At 49.3% G+C, this 23,292-nt stretch overlaps 1 protein-coding gene across 1 annotated transcript in view; it reads right to left on the reverse strand.

Moving 5' to 3' along the window:
* Positions 1-23,292, reverse strand: part of COL22A1 (collagen type XXII alpha 1 chain) — a 305,451-nt gene that overhangs the window by 259,032 nt on the left and 23,127 nt on the right. The window contains exon 3 of the mRNA XM_026454562.1: positions 8,241-8,315. Within this exon, the coding sequence (XP_026310347.1) occupies positions 8,241-8,315 (75 nt within the window). The remainder of the gene's footprint in view (positions 1-8,240; positions 8,316-23,292) is intronic.

Below are 23,292 nucleotides of genomic sequence, written 5' to 3' on the forward strand. Positions count from 1 at the left end.
CCACTGGGCACAGGCTGAGCAAGGCCAGCTTTCCTCACCCGCCAGCTGCTTGAGGACAGGGCCTGGCTTGCTGAGTTCGCCACCCGATCCCCCATCCTTGGGACCTGCAGGGCCAGCCCACAGTGCAGATCTGTCAAACTGAACACAGGTCTCACTCTGAGCTGTAACACAGGCTTGGTCCCTGGGAGAGACTGTGTGGAGGAGAGAACACCCAGCACGTGGACCAGATACTCCTGAGTGAATGAAGTCCTACTAATGAGCTGTGTGGCCTTGAGCACAAGCCTCAACCTCTCTGGGCTTGCTTCCTCTGCAGTTTGGGATAATAATAACACAGTGTGGTAGACAAGGGCGGGCTGTGATAACAATTTACATGCAAATCCCTGTTCCCATACTTTCTCTCCCTGCCAGCTCTCAGGCGATTTACTCAACCTCTCTGCACCTCATGTCTTCATCCACCAAATGGGACATTAAGAATAACCACTTGGCCAAGCAAGTGGCTCATGCCTGTAATCCCAGCACTTTGGGAGGCCAAGGTGGGCAGATCACTTGAGGTCAGGAGGTCAAGACCAGCCTGGTCAACATGGTGAAACCTTGTCTTTACTAAAAATACAAAAATTAGCCAGGGGTGGTGGTGGGTTCCTGTAATCTCTGCTACTTAGGAGGCTGAGGCAGGAGAATTGCTTGGACTCGGGATGCAGAGGTTGCAGTGAGCTGAGATTGCACCACAGCACTCCAGCCTGGGTAACAGAGAGAGACTCTGTTACAAAGGAAAGGAAAGGAAAAGAAAAGGAAAAGGGAAAGGGAAAGGGAAAGGGAAAAGGAAAGGAAAGGAAAGGAAAGGAAAGGGGAAACAGGAAGAGGAATAGGAAAAGGAAAAGGGGAGGGAAGGGGAGGGGAGGAGAGGGGAGGGGGAGGAGGAAGGGGAAGGGGAAGGAAGGAAAAGGAAAAACCAGTCACCAGGCCTGGACAGGACAATGGCCCTGCACAGTGTCTGCCTGTCTGCCAGTGGCAATACATTCTGACTCTACTATTAGACATTCATGTCTTGGAAAATCACTTTGAGTTTTAAATGAGAAAATGTGTAGGAACATGCCTGAAACACAATAGTTGCTCACTAAATGCTGGATGCTCTAATGGGTCCCTTTCCCTGAATGAGAGCATGATCAGTCCTCTAAACCTTCACAAGCTCTAGACAAACATGCAGCATGGAGAGGTGGGTGGGTCTCCCTGACACCAACATCCTGTGATCCTGGGTGAGTCACTTTCTTTCTGAGTATCAGTCTCCTCATCTGTAAACTGGGAGAATTTTGGGTGCAATTTGATCATCTTTTGTGTTTTTAGCACCAAAAACTATTGATCATATTTCCCCCAATTTGTGCCATGGCTGGAAGGCGTCCCAGTCAAACTGCATTTCTTGCATAACAGTTAATTTGAATGTGCAATTTTATGCAGTGAAGAATCCCTTTGTTCAGTATGCCAGGAGACAGGAGGTAACAGAACAGCCACAGTTCCTACTCAAAGCCATGGGGTTAATCTCAGGTAAAGGTACAATGCACATTGGGCATTAGCAATGTTTAACGCAGCCCAAGGCACTCTGCTCCCACACAGAGTTCCAGCTGGGAGACTGAGGAAGTTATCTGGTTTTGTTGAGCCTGTTTCTGTAATTGGAAAAATGGAGAGAATAATTTATTGCAGGGGTGTCATAAGACCTAAGAGTGATGATGGGATTAAATACCTGGGGGGAAACCAGCACCCAGGAGTCCCTCAGTCAACCCCACTGTCCCCGCCTGGGGACCACAGTGGGAACCTGTTGACCCAAGTGAAGCTGGATCCCCTGGCAAAAGCTCTGCCACCACCCCAGAGCCCCGTCTCTCTCACTCGGGTTATACGGACCAGGCCTCCAGGGTGCATGACTGGGAACAGCCACCACGCCCACCAAGGAGGGAATCCTGGGAAGTCCCAGAGATCCTAAGTTGGGCGTTGGGAAACATTCGCCGAACGCAAGCTGAGAGCACCCCTCTCCTTTATCGTCTCACTGCACTGCTGTTGGCACAGCCCCCAGCCCACCTGAACAGGGCCTCAATGCCCCAGAGGCTGCAGTCTCAGTGTTACCTAGAGACGGAAGCATGAAGAGTCCCCACAGCTCTGGGCTCCCAAGCAGGCCCAGTGAGGAGCAGCTGTTGGAACTGACTGGGCCCCATACAACGAGGGGCCTTTTACAACCCACTGGGCTGCCCCTGTATTGGAGCCCCTGTGTCTGGAAGTGTCCTGGGGCCTGAGGAGCCCCAGCAGTGGGAGGGGCAAAGTCAGAGCCGGGAACTGCAAAGTGGGCCGGTCCTCTACTTCACAGCACCATCAAACACCGCTAAAAACTGACACCCTCATCTGCTTTTCCCCTCAGCAGTCATATTGGAGAGAATATATGAAATAGACTTGTTTTCAAAAAGCAAGCCTATGCTCTACTTTCTGGTTCCACTTTTATTGGTTTCAGTGAACAAAAACAAAGAGTTGAATACAACAAAACTTGGAACAACAAGGAATTAACTAGGTGGCAGCAAAGGGCACCAAGAAAAAAAAAAGATAAATTGCCCAAAATAAATAAGGGCTGGGAAGGAGAATAAAAAATGTTCCCGAGGAAAGCAGGCTGTGATGAAAGGCACTGTGAGATAAAAAAAAAAAAAAAAAAAGCAATTGTTTCATGCAAAAAATGGAGGGAGCACCTCGCTGAAGCCAGGAAAGCCACTGGACCACATGGTGTCAGGAGACCTTAGCAATGGCCCAGGTCACTGGCTGCACCTGCTGTGTCAGGCACCTGCTGTGCGCTCCTCACCTCATCCAGCAAAGGTCGACCTGGATGGAACTTTGCTGCTGCCCTTACACTGCCCCCCTCTCCCTGCCCCTCCGCCTAGCTGGCTTAGTTCCTCTAGGGATTTCCATGGGTCTGGGCAAGATGCAGAGAGCTTATGTTTCTGGGGCTGCCTCCTCCAGTAGACGGAGAGCTCTTTGAGGAAAGGGACGATTTGATCTGTTTCTCCATACTTAAAATGCCTGCTGCTTTTGCTGTTCCTGTTTGAGAATTTGAGGGTCGTTTGTGAAAGGAGAGAAGAGAATTAAGGAATTCACGAGCCACTGTAACGGGCCTCCTATGTGTTAGATGACGTGGGGGCTGCTCAGGTTGCAATCGTGAACAGGCATCTGGGCTACTGTGGGACATCGGGACCCACGGCGAGGGTACACTGGCTGGGAATGGGGTGGACTGGGGCGGGTCAGGCTGGGCTCTGTCGGCCCCATCGGGGAGATTGGGTTTCTTCCTTCAGGCAAAGAGGAGCCACAGAGGGCTTTAACGTGAGGGAGAAATACCATCTGGTTTCTATTTTCCAAGGTCATTCTGGCAGCAGGGGATGGACGGGTAAGAAGACCAACCAGGAGTAGGCCTGGTGAGATGAGGGCAAGTGAGGAGGCAGGGATGGAAGAAGCAGCTGAATTAGAGGGCTGTTTAGAAGCTGCCATGGGCAGGACTTGGTGACTATATGGATGGCGGACCCAAGTGGGAAGAGAAAGAAATCCAGGATGTCTGTGGCCAAATTTGAGACCTGCACATGCCTAACATATGCTTTAAGCATTAAGTAGCTAAACTTCCAGAAAAGTTGCCTAACACTTTTATTGGCTAGAATTTGTAGAACATTTGGTTATTAGCCCTGAGAGGGGCTCTTGAAGACATTCTGTAGGATCCACTGCTACATAGGTGAGGAAACTAAGGCTCAGAGATGTCAAAAGATTGACCCAAGGCTGTCTGGCTGGTGAGCAGCCGGGCCATCTAAGACCTATGCCTCCAATCTCCTGCATGTATTCCTATCTTTGTGCTCACAGACCCAGCCCAGATATGCCTTAAAAATAGCCAGAGTCATTTATGGGAAAGCCTGGAGGTGAGGCTTTTGGGGACTGCATTTTTTCCAGAATACAAAAGCTGTCCCTATTACCCGACTGCATTTAAATTGGCAAATCTGAGGCTCCATCTCTTCATAACTCACTCTTCAGCCTGAACATGGCTGGAGCAGTTTTTCGGGGCTGGTTATAATTAGAGGAGACGGTAGATAAAGCAGGTTCTCTGTGCATTCAGAACTGCACAAACTGTATTTGCTCTGCAGACTGAAGGATGCCCAGGTGGCACTGTGATTTCTTTTCCAGGAAGACTCCAAAGAGGGAGGGGAGGCTTCAAGATTCCTCTGGCTGTGGACTGACACAGGAGGGCCCATAATCGAGGTCCCAGTCACCAAACAGACACTTTGGAAGGATCTTCCACATATGCCATAGACTAAGAAATCTGTTCAAAGTCCTGCATTTTCAAGTGTGAGTACACACACACACACACACACACTTGAATCTTCCCAGCAAGAATCAGTTATTATTATTATTATTATTATTATTATCATCAATATTATTATTAAGAAAGGGTCTTGCTCTGTCACCCAGGCTAGAGTGCAGTAGAGTGATCTCAGCTCACTGCAACCTCTTCCTCCTGGGTTTAAGTGATCTGCCTACCTCAGCTTTGGCTAATCTTTTCATGCGTATTTTTTGTAGAGATAGGGCACGCACCACCATAGTTGGCTAATTTTGTCGTGTGTATTTTTTGTAGAGACCGGGTTTCACTATGTTGCCCAGGCTGGTCTTGAACTCCTGGGCTTAAGCAATTCACCTGCCTTGGCTTCCCAAAGCTCTAGGATTACAGGCGTGAGCCACTGTGCCCAGCCAGAATTATTCTTAAGTAGAAAATAATTGCTATTCTTCAGTCTACAGAATGACGAAAAAGCTTTAAATTCATTCTGAGTTACTGACGATGCAGACAGATTTGTTTGTTCATTCGTCTGTCTGCCTGCCTGTTTCCACCCTTGCTTTCTCCCTCCTTTCCTTTCTTCCTTCTCCCATCCATCTTTTTGTACATCCCTCCATCCAGCCTCCCATCCAACTATTCATGTTTTCATCCTTTGATTAATGCTTCTTATTTTCACTCATTCATTCATATATCCATCCATTCATTCAACAAACATTTGTCACATTCCTTCTAAGTGCCAGGTACTGTCCTCTACTCTCTTAAGACACATAGAATAAAGCCCAAGTATAAACAAATCCTGTTCTCACACAGCTCATATGCTTGCTGGGGAGGTAGACAGGGAAGCAAATAATTATAATGCCTTCAGATTGGAGTTCTCAGAATAGAATAAAATGTGAAAAGAGCAACTAATCACCCTGTGGGGCTTCAAGCAGTTTCCTGGAGATGACTGTTGAGTTGGGCTTTGGGGAATGAATAGGAGTTCACTGCCAGAATAAGGTGAGAATGGTCACACCACACAGAGGTAATAGCATCAGCTAAGGGGAGCACTGTATCTTTGGGGGCTAGTAAGCATTCCAATAGACTCATGAGTAAGCTAGGACAGAAGAGTCAAAACCTCTCCTGCAGAGTAGGAAGCATGGACTAGATTATAGGAGCCAAGGAATCCAGGTTTCAGAAAGACAGCACTTGATGAAGGGGAGGGAAGAGGACAGTGCTGGAGGTTGACGTGCTGGTTATAGAGATGCTATAACGCTCCAGAGAAAAGACAATAGTGGTCTGGATGGGCCTGGTGGCAGCAAGGGAAGTGCAATTTTCTTTTAACTCTTCCAGCCACCAAGTAGATGCAATGACAGCAAAAGTGCTATGTCCCCTCTCTTGGGCTGCCTGTCTCGGGGTGGCCAGTCCAAGGGGAAGAGTTCAGAATCTACATTGCAACACAGCCTATTTTTCTCTTCTTATCACAGAAAAAGAGACTAACTTTTGAGGGTCAGAGTAAGTTTGCCTGATTTTTAAGACAAATATGACTTCATTTCTTCACTCTGTTGAATCAGTTACCTAGAAATACATATTGTACAGTCCAAGCTCCAAGACTGGCCACTCCATGTGGCAAAACAATGACAAATGTGGGCTTTGCTGAGTGGTGGTCTGAATGCAAATCCTGATTCTGCCACACACTCAGGCAAGTGGCTCAGTCTCTCTGTATCTCAGTTTTCCCAACTGTAAAATGTGCAACAGTGCATCTTATATAAAATATAGAGGAATGCATCTCATATGATGTGAGGGTAAATGAGGAAATGCATGTAAACCCTCTGGCACACAGTAAGCGCTCAGGAGGCATTCATTATTACTATTGCTCTTATTAATCACATTACGGTCATAAGGATTCCCTTCTATGGATATGTGTGCTAGATAATGAATTACTTGAGGGATACTGCTATGAAGGACTCATAGCTCCCAAAGTCACAGGTAGATAATGCAATAAGGTAAGAATTTGCTTTGAAGATGGAAATCCATGGGAGGGGTCTCAGGGAAAAGCTGGGCAGACACATTCACACTCCAGTGGACAGAAAATAGATTATCCAAAAGCCAGAGCCTCGCTGGGGATTTCCAAGGCAAAAAGCAGGAGTCTTGAAGTGAAAATGCCCAGAGGTATTACACCTTGGGCAAAGTATTGGGTTGGTGCAAAAGTAATTGTGGTTCTGCCATTAACGTTTTGCACAATTGTTTTTGCACCAGCCTAATAGCTCAGATATAAATATACTTATTTCAAGGAAATTAAGTTAACAACGTGAAGATGAAAGTCACCTTTATCTCATGTATTAGACGAATAAACCCTGACAGTGATAGCACCCCATTGGGCACCAGCTTCACACCAGGTGCCCCCTCTGAAGAATATCACTGTCTCTGGTTTCCTCTGAAAGTGCTAGTTTATTGGGGAGGTGCTTGAGCAGGGAGTAGAGGCAGGATTCAGGGAAAGAAAGCGGCTGATAGAGTATGGCATGAGCCAGTTACCCTGATGGACGACTGCCCCTAGAAAACTCTGGGACGGGCCGGGCGTGGTGGCTCAAGCCTGTAATCCTAGCACTTTGGGAGGCCGAGACGGGTGGATCACAAGGTCAGGAGATTGAGACCATCCTGGCTAACACGGTGAAACCCCGTCTCTACTAAAAAATACAAAAAACTAGCCGGGTGAGGTGGTGGGCGCCTGTGGTCCCAGCTACCCGGGAGGCTGAGGCAGGAGAATGGCGTAAACCTGGGAGGCGGAGCTTGCAGTGAGCTGAGCCACTGCACTCCAGCCTGGGCGACAGAGCAAGACTCCGTCTCAAAAAAAAAAAAGAAAACTCTGGGACATGGGGTCAAACGTGGACTTCAGAACAATCCCACCCTAGGAGCAGTAGAGCCGGGGTGCTTCTATACCAAAGGTCGCTGGTTGAGAGCTGCTCCTGGGGGTTGTTCACTCCCTGGCAACTTTTCCCCACTGTGCACGTAGGCAGAGCAGCCTTCCACCATTCCAGAAAATTCCCCCAGGCACAAGACGCAGATGCAGGCATCTTTAAGACAGCAGAGCACAGTGACATGGCAAGGTCCCTGGGACACAAGCAGGGATGCCAGGGCCTGCCGAACACCTCATCCTGACCTCACATGGTTCCCTGCTTGGATGGGGACACATAAGTGCTTAGAATTGGACCCAAGATGATGCAGGAGGAAGAGGAGGGACACCCAGTGCAGGGTCATTGGCAAGAAGAGCAGGGCTGCTGTCCTGCAGTGGCTTCCTGGTTGGGAGTCGGGAGAGAAGAAAATTTCTTTGTCATATGTATTTGAAGTGCTGAGCAGGGTGCCCAGCCACAGGGAGGGCTGGATCCATGTTATTGGGATGGTGGGGAGCCGCCTCGGCTGTCCCCCGCACTCTCGCAGCCTTCTATTCTGTCACATGCCTGACAGCCTTTGGTGAGACTCTGCGGTATTTCTTTCTGCTGCTGGGTCTGTCGTCACGTGTCTCTTTGTTCTCTCACCCATTGATTCACTCATGTATTTATAACTCTGATTCACTCTCGCTTTCACTCCAAAACACATTGATTTATTCAGTCGTTTGCTCACTTTGCCAATCATTTGCTTACTCATTCACCAGCTTCTTTACAAACTCATTCATTCTCATGCATTATTGAGTGACTCCTATAGAATATCCACAGCCTGCCAAATGGAAAATGTGAATGTATGTTCTTTCCTGTTGGATGGTTCTTTGATGAGAGCTGCCACCTGCACGATTCAAACCATTTTATCAGGACTCTGGTGAAATATGGGAACAAGAACAGGGTCAGTGAGGCTGCCCTGAATTGACTAGGGTCATGCTCAGGCTCAGCAAATCATACACCAAAGACAGCACGTGTGGTTGCTGTTTTTCCCTTACCTGTGATTTCCTTGGTTCCTCCATTGGTGTGCTTAAAGCGATCTCCTTCTACACGAACGCTAGGACACAGCACATCTGAGGAAAGCAAGAGGAAACAGAGACTGATGAGAAAACGTGATCCATCGTCACCCTGTGAAATATGACAGCACACGAGACCCCACCCTGCCTTGCAGCATGAGAGGTGTTCAATGCCTGGAGAAGATGCGGAGGCAGCTGGCATCTCCGCACTCACTCATGTTTTCATTTTCCCGTGTATATGTTAAGCATCAACTCTGCAAATACCGTGTTCTGTACCGGAGTGAAATGTGAACAAGGCTTTGTCTCTGTCTACAACGAATTCACAGCCTTGTCCGAGGGAGCCAGACACGGGCATCAATATTATCCACAAAGTGGAATACGTTGTAGATACAGGTGCCTGCTGCTGTGGGTTCAGGACACAGATACACCACCTAATCCAATGCAGGAGGACAGAGAAGCTTTCTCGGAAAGATTCCTTTTGAAAGAACAGTAAGATTTAGCCAGACAGGCAAAAGACCAAAACGTGATACAGGCAGAGGGAACTTCATCTAGGAAAAGCATGAAACCTCCAAGTCAGTAGGATGTCAATGAACTGGAAATTGTGTGCAGGGACAGGCCAGACAGATGTTCCGTAAGTCATCTAATGGAGCTTCAGGTGCAGTTCCATAAGAAGGCAAATTCCAAATAAGTCAAACTCAGTTATACAAAAGCAATTGAGTAAGTCATACAATAAAAAATTATTATACAATATTACATAAACATCTTAAAGTCTTCATGAATCCTCACTTCTAAAAAGTTGGAAGAAGGCTGGGCGTCGTGGCTCATGCCTGTACTTTGGGAGGCCAAGATGGGTGGATCACCTGAGGTCAGGAGTTCGAGACCAGCCTGGCCAACATGGTGAAACCCCGGCTCTACTAATAATACAAAAATGAGCCGAGCATGGTGGCGACACCGGTAACCCCAGCTACTCAGGAGGCTGAGGCAGGAGAATCACTTGAACCTGGGAGGCGGAGGTTGCAGTGAGCTGAGATTGCGTCACTGCACAACAGCCTGGGTGACAGAATGAGACTCCACCTCAAAAATAAATAAATAAATAAAAAATAAAAAGTTGGAAGAAAAATGAGCTCTTTCAGTCCCTCTAACAATTTCGGAAAGAGCATTAACTTTGAATTTTAATGTGCTGAGTCCATGCTGACTGCACTCCCGCCTACCACTGTGGCTTAGAGAAGTCTCTTAATCTGTGTGTCTTAGCATGGGCACCTGTGGCATAGGAGACCTTAAAATGCACACATTTGTCACAGGGCTGCTTTGAGGATTGGGCAAGATTATGCCCACAATAGCACGGAGAGGCTGTAAGGAGATTCCGTATTCTCATAAATTTAGCACCCAAAGCACCTCACTTACCTCCCTGAAGACCCAGCCCTGCCCGTGAAGCAATTTTGTCATCACACATTATTATTATAATCACACATTATTAGGCAGCTCCACCACCCCAATAGTTCCATATACAATGGCCTGTTCTCATATTTGAGGGTATAAGTGTCTCAGTGCAGGGGAACAAATGAGATCTTTCCTGATTTGGAAGGAGGTATTTTTAATGTTTATCCTCAAAGGCACCACCAGGTCTGACAAGCACCATGGAAGGGGTTATTTTGGAAACAGCACCAAGCTGTCTGTCTAGCACTACATACAGGAACGGGTGCAGGCACAGCACAATATTTAGACAGCTCTACCCAGGACAGCGGCAGCTGTGGGGTGACGATCAATTGCTTTAAGTTTGGCAGCCTGCCAGAGAGACAGGCTGGGAATTGCGTGTCATTTTAATGAGTTTAAAATTTAAGACGGGTTGACTCAGAAGGTTCTATCTATCTTTGATGATGAGCAAATCTCTGGAGGCTGGCGGCTGGAACTCAGAGTAGGCTGCTCCATTGAGTCACATCTCTGCAAATTTCCCAAGGGGAGGACCACGACCACAGAAATGATGGAGATTCTACTCGAAGATAGTAGAACTTGCTCAAATTGCTTTAAGGAATCTTTCTCAAAACAACCTGCAAATTCCCTCTGGGGCCATCACTAAGCCTCACACATTCACCAGGCTCAAGGGGCAGTTTATAGTTGAGTTGGTTAAGTCAGAACAAATGGCTTCCAAAATAGCCCTGCAGCCAGGCTTCCCAGGGATGGTGGGGCCCTCGGGGTTTACCTGCTTGGCAAGGAGGTAGGGTTAGCATCCAAGGCCCCTCTTAGCCTATAATTGGAAACCATCCTGCATTTCCTTTTGGCCAAGATATCCCCTTATCTTGGAGAATGATCTGTTTATTTCTGTATTCACTCATTTATTCAAACTGAATTCTTTACTGAGCTCCAGATATGTTCCAAGCATTGAGCTAGCTCTAGGGTCACAGAAGTGGATGATAGAGACATCCTAGTCCCTGCCTTCCGGGCATTGCAGGGCTGACTAATACGAACAGACTCCAAACATGTGAGTGAAAGAAAGGATCAGTGCTACCGGGAGTCATTGTGTCTCCATGCTTACCAAGGCTCCTCCTCCTGGATCTTAGAGACTGCTTAGCCTTCAACAACCCCAGGGGCTTGTTTCCATTTGTCCCAGCCTGGGTAGGGAGCCCTTTCTCGGGTCCCAGTGTCTGAGAGCTGAAGGCACCATACTGAAGTCACTAATGGGCATGCCTGTCTCCCCAGGGACTGGGAGTCTTCAGACCTGGTTGGACCTCAGCTCACCTCTGCATGGCCACTGTCTTTCTAGCTCCAAAACCATAACAGGCCTTCAGTTATCGAGCAGAAATGACTTCTGACAACTGAGCTGAGAAGTAAACACTGACTGGTGGAATGTGGAGCCTCCCAGGCACGGGGTTCGTTATGATTTTGATGAGCCACTGAGAGTATTTCATGGGCCCTTGGGCTCCTGCCCTGGAGGTATAGCAGGCATCATTTGTTATCAGCCCCATATCCATTTCCCACTTCTTTATTGCTAAATAAATGCCACCTTAGTTCAGAACGACAAAGTCAGCCCATGGAGCAGAAACGCAGTAGCTGCTTGGTCTAAGTCAATTATGATTATTCTCTTCCCCACCTTTCCAGACTCACTTGCAGCTAGGGCTGGATGTGTGATTCAGGGCTGGCCAAGGAAACAAATAACAAAAGTTTGCTGTGGATGAAGGAAAGGATTGCTTAAAAAGCTTTTGGTTTTCTTTATGTAAGGGAATAGATAAGCGGATGGGGTGGTGAGTTTACTTTCCCTTCTTCTCCCTTTGCATGTGAAACATAATGTTTGGGGGACTGTCTAGGAGAATGGAGGAAATATCAAACCAGCAATTCCAATCCTAGGTGGGAAGCATAAGATTTAAAAAACAAAACAAAACAAAACTAACTAACAAAAAACTTCTATTTGCTTAAGCCACCATACATGGGTTTTCTTTACTTGCAGTTGAGTGCATTCCAAATTTGCAAGCATTTCCTTCCTGTGGCCCTCACTGATATGCCAGGGTAACCAGCTGGAAGGTCAGATTCTCTTTCTGGATGTCTAAGGACAGTTAATAAGGGTGGTGAGGAATGCTGCATTATTTCCTTGGTAAAGGAAATACAGACTGAGTTACCTATCCCAATAAATATGAAATTCTCAGGTAATCCTTCAGGAGCAGCATAAGAAGTAGTTCTAAATTAAGGACAAGGATAAGTTCTTACGAGTTAAAAATGTGGATTTAATTTGTTCTTAGCTGGTTCACTGGTTGATTTTCCTTTTTGAAAACATGAGAACACAAAAACGAAAAAGTCTAATGACAAAGACACTGCTTCCTTAAAGTCCATTTATTGTCTACCCGTTGACAATCATTTTCCTTCACTCTCTAGGTAAGTGGAATATTCTAGACTTCTGAAGATAAAAAAGGTATCTCTTCACACAGTGTGGGTTCCTTCTCACCAGAAGCCTATTGATTGATGAGAGCTGCTGCTCTAAGGGAAAACACCAGGAATTTACTGTAGTCTTTCTGGAAAAACACATCCATTTTTGCCCTCAGTTTACCAAATGGCAAAAGGGAGGCATCTGTTTGTCCCTTAGGGGAGGAAAAGGGCCTGCATAACCTGGTGTCTGATGTCCCCGTGCTCTATATTGGTGCACCCATGGTTCTGTCTGCAGAACACACAGCCTTGTCATCCCCTGGCTCTCAGCCAAGAGTTTTTCCAGTTGGGAAAGGTGAATACATGCAATTATTGAGTACCCAGCGTGTGTCAATCATCTGGCTTTGGATTTAACTCACAACAACCATCCTAGAAGGTAGATTTTGTTCCCATTACACAGATATAAAAACTGAGTCCAAGATGAGAAACACATCAGATAGGAGAAATGTCTCTGTATTTGAATAAATGCCTACCTGAATCTAGCATCTAGGAAGAGATATGGTGGCCCCATGTTAGGAGATCAGCAGGAGCGGTAGAAACAAGGGAAGGATGCCAGGGCAGCCTGCTGGATACCATGCAGGAAGCAATCATGGCTCATCCATCACCTCGCAGCAGCCGCTGCTGAGTGCAGCTAACCACAGACAAGATGTATGACATCCAAGCGGGAAGGGGAAGAGGCGGAGGAGGGAAGAGCTGAAGCGGACGCCCAGCAGACACAAGGTCCAGTTCCTCCGCTGCTCCAAGGCCAGTCAAGGAATTTTCCACACATCTCCATTTCAGATAGGCAACAGACACATGCCAGGCACAACGGCTCAGGGATCATGTTAACAAGGATTACACTGTCATGGCTCCCAGGGACTGAGTGCCCACATGGCTAGGTCCTGCACTGGGAATGCCATGTGGATTGTTTCTGAGCCTCTTGACTGCTCTGCGGGAGGGATGTAGTTATCTCCACAAGCAGCAGACACATGTAGGTGGCTTGCTGTGCACCAGACGCTGTTCCAAGCATGTTGAATACATTAACACATTTAATTGAATCCTTACCATGGCTTTACGAGGTAGGTGCTATTGTTTACAGAAAGAAAGAAAGGGGGACTAACTTCTTTCTGTAGAAAGAAAGGCATAAAGAAGTTAGTCAACTGCCCAAGCCCACATAACTTGCAGGTGGCAATGTCAGCATGATGGCTCTGGCATTCAGTTCTTGGCCACTGCATGATACAGCCTCTCCAAGGGCCAGGTCAACTGCCTCAGGTCACCCAGCCAATAGGGATTCAGGTCTGTCTGTCTCCAAAGCCTGTACAGCAGGTGGCCAGCTTGCTACTTTCTACAGCAGCCATTTTGCCTTTTAACAGTCTTGACTTGTAGAAGAGTCTTCCTCACTCTGTACCTATAGGATTCATTGGCTTATGCAATGAGAAGCCAAGGCTCAGAAAGGTTAAGTAATTTACCCAACATCACACAGCTGTCGAGAGGCACAGAATTGAACCCATGGAGTGGGATGTAAGCATCTGAGCTCTTAACCACTATCCACAATCTCCGCATTGGGAAACCACATTGGTTGTGATAACCAGCCAATCGCTGAATGGCTCTACTGTGTCAGCGTTACACACAGGCTCTCATTTAATCCTCCTCATGGTTTGCAGGGCAGACGCTATTATCCATATTTTATAGGTGCGCAAGTAACTTTCCTAGTAATTGAAAGGGGGAGGGAGGGAAATTGTTATTACCACATCTCAGGGCCATGGTGTGCAGTTTGTGAGAAGATGAGGACAACCCAGGGTCCGGACATTGGGTTCTTATGCGCAGTTCCACCTCCACCACCTGTTCTGAAACTTTCTGGAGATTACTGGCTTGCATTTCTCCTCTAGGCCAGAGTGTATCAGCACCAGCTGCCTCCCCAGAAGGCCCAGATCCTCTGGGTGGTCAAATCCACATCTCCCAGATCCTTTAGGGAGGAGAGAGGGCATGGACAGGGTGCTGCGTGTTTTGTGAAAATGTTTATGCAAGTGTTTCATGGGAAGTCTGTAAAATATGCGGTAGACAAAATATCGCCAGAAAGGGAAATCCCCCTGGACCTGCTGACAGCTGCAAACACTGACTCAGGGGATCAGGGCCACCTCCCTCCTTCCCTTCCTTTTCTCTATCTCAGGAAGATGCAGCACGAAGAATGAGGGGTGGGGCTCTAGCACAGCTGGGCACTACCTAATGGGAGTTGGGGATGCAGTTATCTTTGTTTGGAGACTGGTGAGGCACAAGAAACAGTAACAAGGTGAGGGCCTACCAGGGCCATCTCTCCTTTCCCAGCCAAGTGTGAGCTGTGCACCAGTGTACGGAGAAGCCAAAAAAGGACAAGACCAGGTGAAAGAATCTTGAGCCCCAAGGTTGATGGGAGGAAGCTCTGGGGTCAGACAGGCCTCACCTCTTTCATGTCAGTTGCCCCCTGTGTGTCTGTTTCCAAACTCAAAAACAGGGGTGAAAGTCCCTCCCCTTTCCATCCACGGTTGTCCTAAAGGTTAAATAGGATGGACAGTGGATGGGAAGTTCTCAGCATGAAACCTGGCATCTAATAAGTGCTCATTCATTTATTCCCTCATTTACTCAACACGTATTTTCCAAGTGCCTGGCACATATGTCTCAGTGCAAGGAACAAGTGCAAACACATGTACACACAGGCGAGTGGCTACTGCCCTCTTGGTGCTCCCGTGCTAGTGGAGGAAACAGAGAGCAACACAGAAGAGCACAGAAGCCGACACAGAGAGGAAAGCCAGCCATGGCGTGCAGCCTTTGCCATGGAGGAAATATGCCTGCGACATAATGGGGCCTTGGGAGCAGGGACACTGGACAGATGCGGGATAAGCTGGCCTGGGAAGAGCTCTAAGGTGAGTGACATCTGAGCTGAGAGCTAAGAAGGAGACCAGTCCAGTCATGGGAAGAGCAGGGCAAAGCCTGAGCCTGGAGGGGCTTCACTTATCATGGGGGTGAGGAGGGGCCAAGCCCCACAGCTACAGTGGCAGGAGGAGACGGACAGGAGAGGAATGGGAAAATGCCATGCATGCCATGGAGAGCCTCGTGGCCCAAGCCCGTGTTTGGAATTCAGAGAAATGGAGAGCTCACTCTGGCCAGGAGTGCAAGGTGGACGCAATTAAGGCCAGGTAGCAGCAGGCCCTGCTCATGGTTGTTACTACGTATAAGTGCTACCTGTCCAACAAGGACTTTGGGTGCCAGCCATCATCCATGACTTCAAATGGCCCAAGGGTTCCTCGGACCTCCTTTCCCTCCCAGGAATGGCCCAAGAACCAAGTACCAGTAGGTGTCACCAGAGACTGTGCGGAACTTTCTCTAGGAGAGGATGGGGAAGAGATGGAGGAGCAAGGGGAGCTCAGGGGCAGCAGAGCCTTTGCAGCCTTTTTGTGTGAGAGCCAGCAGACCTTCTGAGACCAAACCTTCCTTCATTTCGTGTTTAACGAACACCCAGTATGCACCTGGCACTGAACTGATCTTGGGCATAAAATAATGGCAAAGTGACAAGCTCTCAGTCCTCAAGGATCAGCGATCCAGTGGAAAAGATGGAAATTGATCAAATAAGGCCCCGGGGTCTCCAAAATGTGTGTAGTGATAGCAGGTGGGGGCGGCAGTGGGGAAGCGTGAAGGCAGGGATGGAAGAGAGGGCAGCATAGCAGGTGGTTGGAAGTGCTGGATGTCTCTACTCGGGGAGGAAGGGATTGGAGGCAAATACAAGAAGGCAGGAATTGGGGGAGTGACACATGGGAGGTCTGGGAAAGGACCTGGAGGTGAGGAAGAGTGGGGCCACACGGCTGGGATGGTCAGCAAAGGGAAGAGCAATGGTGAGATGAGGTAGAAGGGGCCAGAGGCTGGGGTTGGGGCTGATGGACCCTGGTAAGATGTGTCACCTTGCAGCAGGAGGAGGGCCTGGCTGTGACAGGGAAGGGGTGAAGGTAGAGACCAGCCAGGAGGCCACCACAGTGGTCAGGGGGAAGGGATGATGGTGGCTTGTTCCTTGTGGTGGGGGTAGAGGAGAGGAGAGGTAGTCAGTTCCTGGATCTATCCTGAAAGACTAGGCAGGCTCTGAAGGTAGATGAGATGTGGAGTGTCTGAGAAAGTGAATGCTCTGCCCTGTGCAGCTGGAATGCTGGAGCCACAGAACCTGAGTCCAGTGGTGGACATTTGCCATGTGAGATGTCCTATGGGTGCTCAGCAAGCACCTGGATCTATAAGCCTGGCTTTCAGATTTCAAGGCGTGAGGCTTGGTTGGGGCTTTCCATCTGGAAGTTGCTGGAGCAAGGATAGTGTTTAAAACTTCGGGAGTGAGTGAGATCATTCAGCGATATATGAGACAGAGGAGAGAGGTCTGCAAATTAGGTCCTTGCAGCCTCCAATATTGAAATGCGGGGGATGAGGAGTAGCCGGCAAAGGAGACTGAGAAGGGGTGGCCAGTGAGGTGGGAGGAGAACCAGGGAGAGTGAGGTCCGCAGGGTATGTGGAGGGAGTGTTTCACACAGCAGGGTCCAAGGCACGAATTCTTAAATGTCAAATGAGAAGGGAAACAGGCTGTGCCCAGTGGCTCAGGCCTATAATCCCAGCACTTTGGGAGGCCGAGGCGGGTGGATCGCTTGAGGCCAGGAGTTTGAGATCAGCCTGGCCAATATGGTGAGACCTCATCTCTACTAAAATATAGATACATACATACACACACACACAAAAAAAAAAAAATTAGCAGGGCGTGGTGATGTGTGCCTGTAGTCCCAACTGCTTGGGAGCCTGAGGCAGAGAATCACTTGAACCGAGAAGGGAGAGGCTACTGTGAGCAGAGATCACACCACTGCACTCCAGCCTGGGTGACAGAGCAAGACCTGGTCTCAAAAAAGAAGGGGCAGCATTTATGGTGAGGTTTGGCGTCCTACAGGTCATTGGTGCCCTGAATGATGGGATGAGGGCCCCATTGGAGCAGGTTCAGGGAGAATGGCTGGGCAGCAACTGGAGACAGTAGGGACAGCAACCATGTCAAACCCATACTCTTCTTCCGCTGACTCCTCATTTCAAAGATGGTCTGAACCTCTAACACTGTCCTCTAATAATGACTCCTGAGGGAGCTGTCTTGGGAAGTTTCAGGAAAACACACATACTCCCAATGCTTCCACAACAGGTCTCTCTCTTTTTAAAAACTTATTAGAAGAGACTCCCTCTTTAATGATTTAAAAATTATTTTCACCAAGAAAATTAGCAAGGTGCTAATTACTCTACTTCAAAGTTGCGGTGCCCTGAGAGAACATGTGGACTGATTGTTACCTGGTTCCGCTTGAAACCAACAAGTTAATTATTCCAAGGAGCTCAACAGTGTTGAAAAAATACCTCGAAACATTTGGGATTAAGGCAGTGGTAGTGTAAGAAGGAAAAGAAAAAGGAAAGACTTATCAGTTACCGAATCCCTAGATTCAGCAAGCACATTCACACACCATGACCTCCAACAGCCCTTCTGATTTTCTCAGAGGGGAAGACGAACACTTACAAGAGTAAGAGACTGCTCCAAAGTAACAGAACTCATTAATACTCACAATTCCAACCCAAGTCTGTCTGACACCCAATCTCCCATCTTTGCACAACAGTGTGCCCTGCGGAGATGGCCAAGGGAAGGGGTGAACCACAAGACCAGTGTGGGGTAGAATGATCCATCTGTTGAGCAAGGGTGTGGAGACCCTTAAGGACCCCTTCAATGAGCAGGATGCGGTAGCTTGATAGAGATGGTGCCTGTGACTGTGACATGGCAGATGAGGGACAGGGATGATGGTGCAAGGGTGTCTGGCCATAGGACCGTATGAGCAGGGACAGAGGGAATGCATCATTGTGACTGTGGGATGCTCGTGTTCCATTCAGAGGTTATGATCATTAGGCTGATGGCCTCACTGAAGAGCAGAGGAGTGAAGGCATGAATACATCTTGGGTGTCCACCATCTGCTGGGACATGACCACTACCTGGATGCTGGGGAGGCCACAGGGAACAGAAAGGACAAGAGGACAAGCGTCTCTGCCCTCCTGAAGCCCAGAATTTCAGTGGATTCCATTTAATTCTCTCAACAGTCTTCCTGAAGGGTTTTGACATTCCCAGTGACACAAACACACTGAGGCTCAAAGAGGGCGAGTGACCTGCTCCTGGTTACTCTCCTGGGAGGTAGCAGAGGCAGGGCTCAAGGCCAGGTCTGACTAAGGTGATGGAGCCCTTCCCATGGCACTCTGCTTTGGCCTGCTCAGCACACTGTTTGGGTCTCTGCTCACTGCCGTGACTGATGATCACCAATGAGAAATGTCACCTCTGGAGCCCCCAGAGGGACAGCAATCCCTTTGGCTCTCACACTTGCCTATTTCTTTTTTTATTTTATTTTTTATTTTATTTTATTTATTATTATTATCATTATACTTTAAGTTCTAGGGTACATGTGCATAACATGCAGGTTTGTTACATATGTATACTTGTGCCATGTTGGTGTGCTGCACCCATCAACTCGTCAGCACCCATCAATTCGTCATTTATATCAGGTATAACTCCCAATGCAATCCCTCCCCCCTCCCCCCTCCCCATGATAGGCCCCGGTGTGTGATGTTCCCCTTCCCGAGTCCAAGTGATCTCATTGTTCAGTTCCCACCTATGAGTGAGAACATGCGGTGTTTGGTTTTCTGTTCTTGTGATAGTTTGCTAAGAATGATGGTTTATTCCAGTTACATTAAAAGGCCTTCTGCCCCAGCCTTGGCCTCCCAGACCCCATCAGATTCTAATGTCTTTCTCTTCTCCTAGAGATGGCTTGATAGAGGTGGTGGTGATTATGATGGTGGTGATGGTGACGATGATGGTGATAGCAGTGGTGATGATGGAGGAGGTGGTGGTGATGGCAACAGTGGTAGCAATGGTGATGATGGTGATGATGGAGGGGGTGACGGTGATAGTGGGAGGGGAGGATGGGTCTACTCAGGTAGCCAGCAGTCAAGCGGCTGGCTCTCCTATCCACTTGCTGTGTGACCTTGCATGGCCTCCAGCATCCTTCTGAGTCTCAGCTTCCTCAATTATAAAATAATGAACTGCCTCTCAGAATTTTGATAAGGATAGGATAAAAGAAAAGAAAAAATGTCCACTACAGTGCCTGGCACACAGAAGCTGATGCCCACATGGTGCCTATTATGTGACAACCATCTCTCCATTCACTTTGCATACATATCAATTAACTGAATCCTTCTAACAGCCCCATAAAGTGGCAATTCTCGTGGCTATTGTTTGTTTGGAATAAATGAGGGAAATAAGGCACCGAGAGGTAAAGCTCCTTATCCAAAGTCACAGGACGGGTAGGCGACAGAGCCAGCATTTGATCCCAAGCAGCAGCAGTGTGGCTCCAGGGACCCTGCATGCTCCTAGCTGCTGCCTGCTGGGCTGGGGCAGAGTGGTCTCAGCTCCTCCTTTGAACATCTCCTCCCCATTTGAGTGCAGTGGGGCCTCTTGTGCATCAGAGCAGGAGCACCACAGCTTTCAAAGCCAGCTGGGAAACTCCCTGCCCAAAGCAATCCTTCCTTCTACTCACAACCCCTGTGCAGTGGCCCTTTTTGAATCTCCCCAGGAACAAGGAGCTTCCCACCTTCTGAGCAGGCCATGCCCTTGAGTTCTCTGAGCAAGGATTGTGCCCGGAAAGGATTTTATGAATCAACCCAGCTTTACGCATTAGATTAGGGCTCCATGAGCAACACTAATTCCTTTTCTGGAGGAGCCTCCGCCCCAACCCCAGGCACAGCTGCTTCAGCAACTTCACCTGTCCCCACCGACATCGCTTCTGATCTGTTCCCAAGCCACCCACTGTCAAGGGTGCGGGACGTGGGTCCTTCAATCTGCCCTGGCCCTCCCTCCTGTGGAAGAAGAGGCCTTTGGAGCCATCACAGCTCAGGCTGACTTGGATTCTTCTTAGAGGGAGACTTTAAACAAAGCAGGGGCAGGATGGAAGGAGCTCAGAGCTGGACAGGGGGACTGGGGTGGGGGACTTGCAGAAAAGGGGGCCATGCCTAGAGCTTCGAAGGGGGGCCTGCTCATTAGCAGCTCCAGAAGTTACTACAAATGGCAAAAGAATGAAGAGGGCATGGCAATTCTGCACCTGCCAGCTGTGCCTCTCACCCCGAGGCTCCCCTAGAGCAGTCAAGGTGTGGCCACGTCACTGCACCTGTGAGCGCTCCCAGCAGACTCTGCGTGTCTCTGCATGTGTGTGCAGGGCTGCTCTGTTCACTGTGTGAAACCATGAGGTGCATGTGCCCCGTGTGCATTTGCATGTGAATGCTTTTGGGCGTTTCTACAGTGGGGGTGCTGGCCTTGGAGGAACAGAGACGGAGAGAAGCAGCAACAGCAAGATAAAGAGAGGGAGAGAGACAGAGAGAAGCAGAGAAAGCAAGAGAAAAAAAGAGAGACAGAGAGACAGCAAGAGAGACAGAGTAGAGACAGCGAGAGAGGGACAGAGAGACAGAGAGACAGAGAGAGACAGAGGCAGTGAGAGAGACACAGAGAGACAGGAGCTTTTGTGTGGGCGGCCTGCGGGACACACTCCCAGGATGGCCCAGTGGGTCCCTTCTTGCCAGCGCCTTCTAGGGCATACTGCCAGGGACACATTCCTGACAAGGAAGAGGGCCCCAGCCTGGCAGACATGGAAAACCCCAGCCCACAGGCCCAGGGCTGGAGGCAGAGCCAGGCCTGCCCCGGGCTCCCAGTGACCTCTCTGGCTGCTCCCCTGCCCTGTTGGTGTGCCTGGGACAGCCAGGTGTTCACCTGTCCTGCATGTCCCCATCACACTCTCCCCGACCCTGTGTCTGCCCCTCTTTCTTTGGTGAAAGGCCGCCTTTGCCCCTCTGGTTCTCCCTGCTTGTCTCCTCCTGGCCTTGCTGTCCGCATCCCCCTTCCTCCCCTCTCCTCCAGGCTGAATCCGCCTGCACTCCTGCCTCTGCCCATGCCTGCCCCTACCTCTACCTGCTGACCCCATGCCCACCTCCAGCTTGCCGCCTGCCCACTCTTATCCTGCGCACTTCCTGCCCCAGAGATATTGGGCCCAGGTCCACTGCCACTGCTCACACTCAGAGCCCACCCTCACCACAGCTCTGCCCCCACAGGCCCTAGATCTGGGGAGAAGCTTCAGAAGATGGACATGAGGACGGGTCAGTGCCAAGCAGGACTTCAGTGTGGCCCCTGGCATGACAAACTTCCATGCCCTGGCCAGACACAGCTTCGCCTGGACGTTCAAGGCTGACCTGGCCCCTGAGGCAGATCCGTGCCCAGGCACCTATGGTCTCCCTATTTCACAGCAAGGCACCTGAGGCTTAGACGGAAACAGCTGACCCTGGGGCCTGGAGCTGCTCCTGACTCTGCCCACCATGTCCAGGCCCCTCCTGCCCCTTGAATCTGCCACCCCATCCCGAAAATCTCAGGAGTGGGTGGAGAGGAACAACCAAGAAAAGGGCAAAAGCTGAGCTGAGCTGCAAGGGGTCAACTGGGAACAGTGGTTCCCTCTGGAATCAATGTTCTGACAACACGCACTCAGCTTTAGGATCAGGAGAAAGTCTGAGTGACCCTGTGGTCCAGCCCCCTTGTTTTACAGATAAGGCATCAGATGTCAATAAAGAGGAGATGCCTCACGGTGCAGCTCCCGCCAGACCGTGCCAGCACTGGGCCTCCTCCCCGGGCACTTGGCTCAGCACCTCCTTCCCATAAACCCAAACCCATAGAGGTTGCCTGCTGAGGGGTATAGCTTCGTGAGCTGCTCCTCCAGTTATAACTGGCTTTTACAGGAAAACTGGCCCTGGAATGACAGCACATGGCTTTGCCCTCTGTCTTTGATCAAACCTTTGACCCAAGGTCATGGCCCTGGGTGGTGATGTCATCAGTTCAGTGTGAACTAACATCTCTTCAGGCTTTGTCCTTGCTGCCTCTGTTCTGTTTGCTCCTTAACAGAGAGAAAGCCTTGTGCTTTATGTGTGTGGCACCTCCAGCCTTTTCAGACCCTCCAAGGCTCACTCTGCTCAATTTTAGAACCAAAGGAAAGTCTCAATATCGGCTCTTCAGGGTTCTAGTGGGAACTGGATGAGAGAAGGTGCATAGAGCATCAAGTTCAATGGGGAGGACTTCCAAGTCACACAGAGCACGGTCCTCCTGGAATGTTTTTTCTTTTTTCTTTCTTTTTTTTTTTTTTTTGTTTAGAGGCTGGGTCTTGCTTTATCATCCAGGCTGGAGTGCAGTGGTGCAATCACAGCTCACTGCAGCCTCAGACTCCTGGGCTCAAGTGATCCCCCGTTCTCAGCTTCCTGAGTAGCTGGAACTACAGGCACGTGCCCACCACGTCCAGCTTTCCCCTGGAGATTCTGACCATGGAACCTGAGGGGCCAAGCCAAACATTTCCCCAAACCTAGTCAGTCCATTAACCTCCAAACCCTGAGCTTCTACAGGCTCAGAGAGGAGGAGTTGAAGATCCCCAGGATCTTTATCGCGCAGCGCTCGACCCCGGGTGAGAGGGTTGCTGAGCAGGCCGGCAGGCGAGGAAACACCAAACAAAACAAAGCAAAACACCTCCCTGCTTCCCTACATGGATTGTGAATAGAAGGAGCTGCATAAAATCAAAGGAGTGGCACATTGCAAGAGTATCACGTGAATCCAGAGGAGGGCTGAAGAGATATTTCACGCAGCCCCTGGAGAGGATAAGCCTTCCCTAGGAGAGGTCAGAGAGAAGGTCAGAAACATGGTATGACGAGGCCCCAGGAGGCTAGGCCTGCTCTCAGCATCGACCTTAAGTCACTCCATGTCTGTGGATAAACGGTCTCCCTTCTCAGTCCCCAGAAAACAAGGGACTAGCCGAATGAGCCCAGAATGCCTCCTCACCCACATATCCTGCCTCTTTTAGTCTGTGGTTCTCAGGGAAGACATGCAAACAAGATAAGGTGTGATTTATTTGTGCTACCTCCAGCCACATTCTCTCCACTAGCACACAGTCCAAACTCACACAGTCATGATCCCAAAATCAGTACCAGTGGCAAAGGCAGGTCACAGGAACAGGAACATGGAGCCCCCAGGAAACAGCAAGGGGCTGGGCTCCGCCCT

This window comes from Piliocolobus tephrosceles, chromosome 7 (genome assembly GCF_002776525.5).
Source record: "Piliocolobus tephrosceles isolate RC106 chromosome 7, ASM277652v3, whole genome shotgun sequence".
NCBI lineage: Eukaryota > Metazoa > Chordata > Mammalia > Primates > Cercopithecidae > Piliocolobus > Piliocolobus tephrosceles.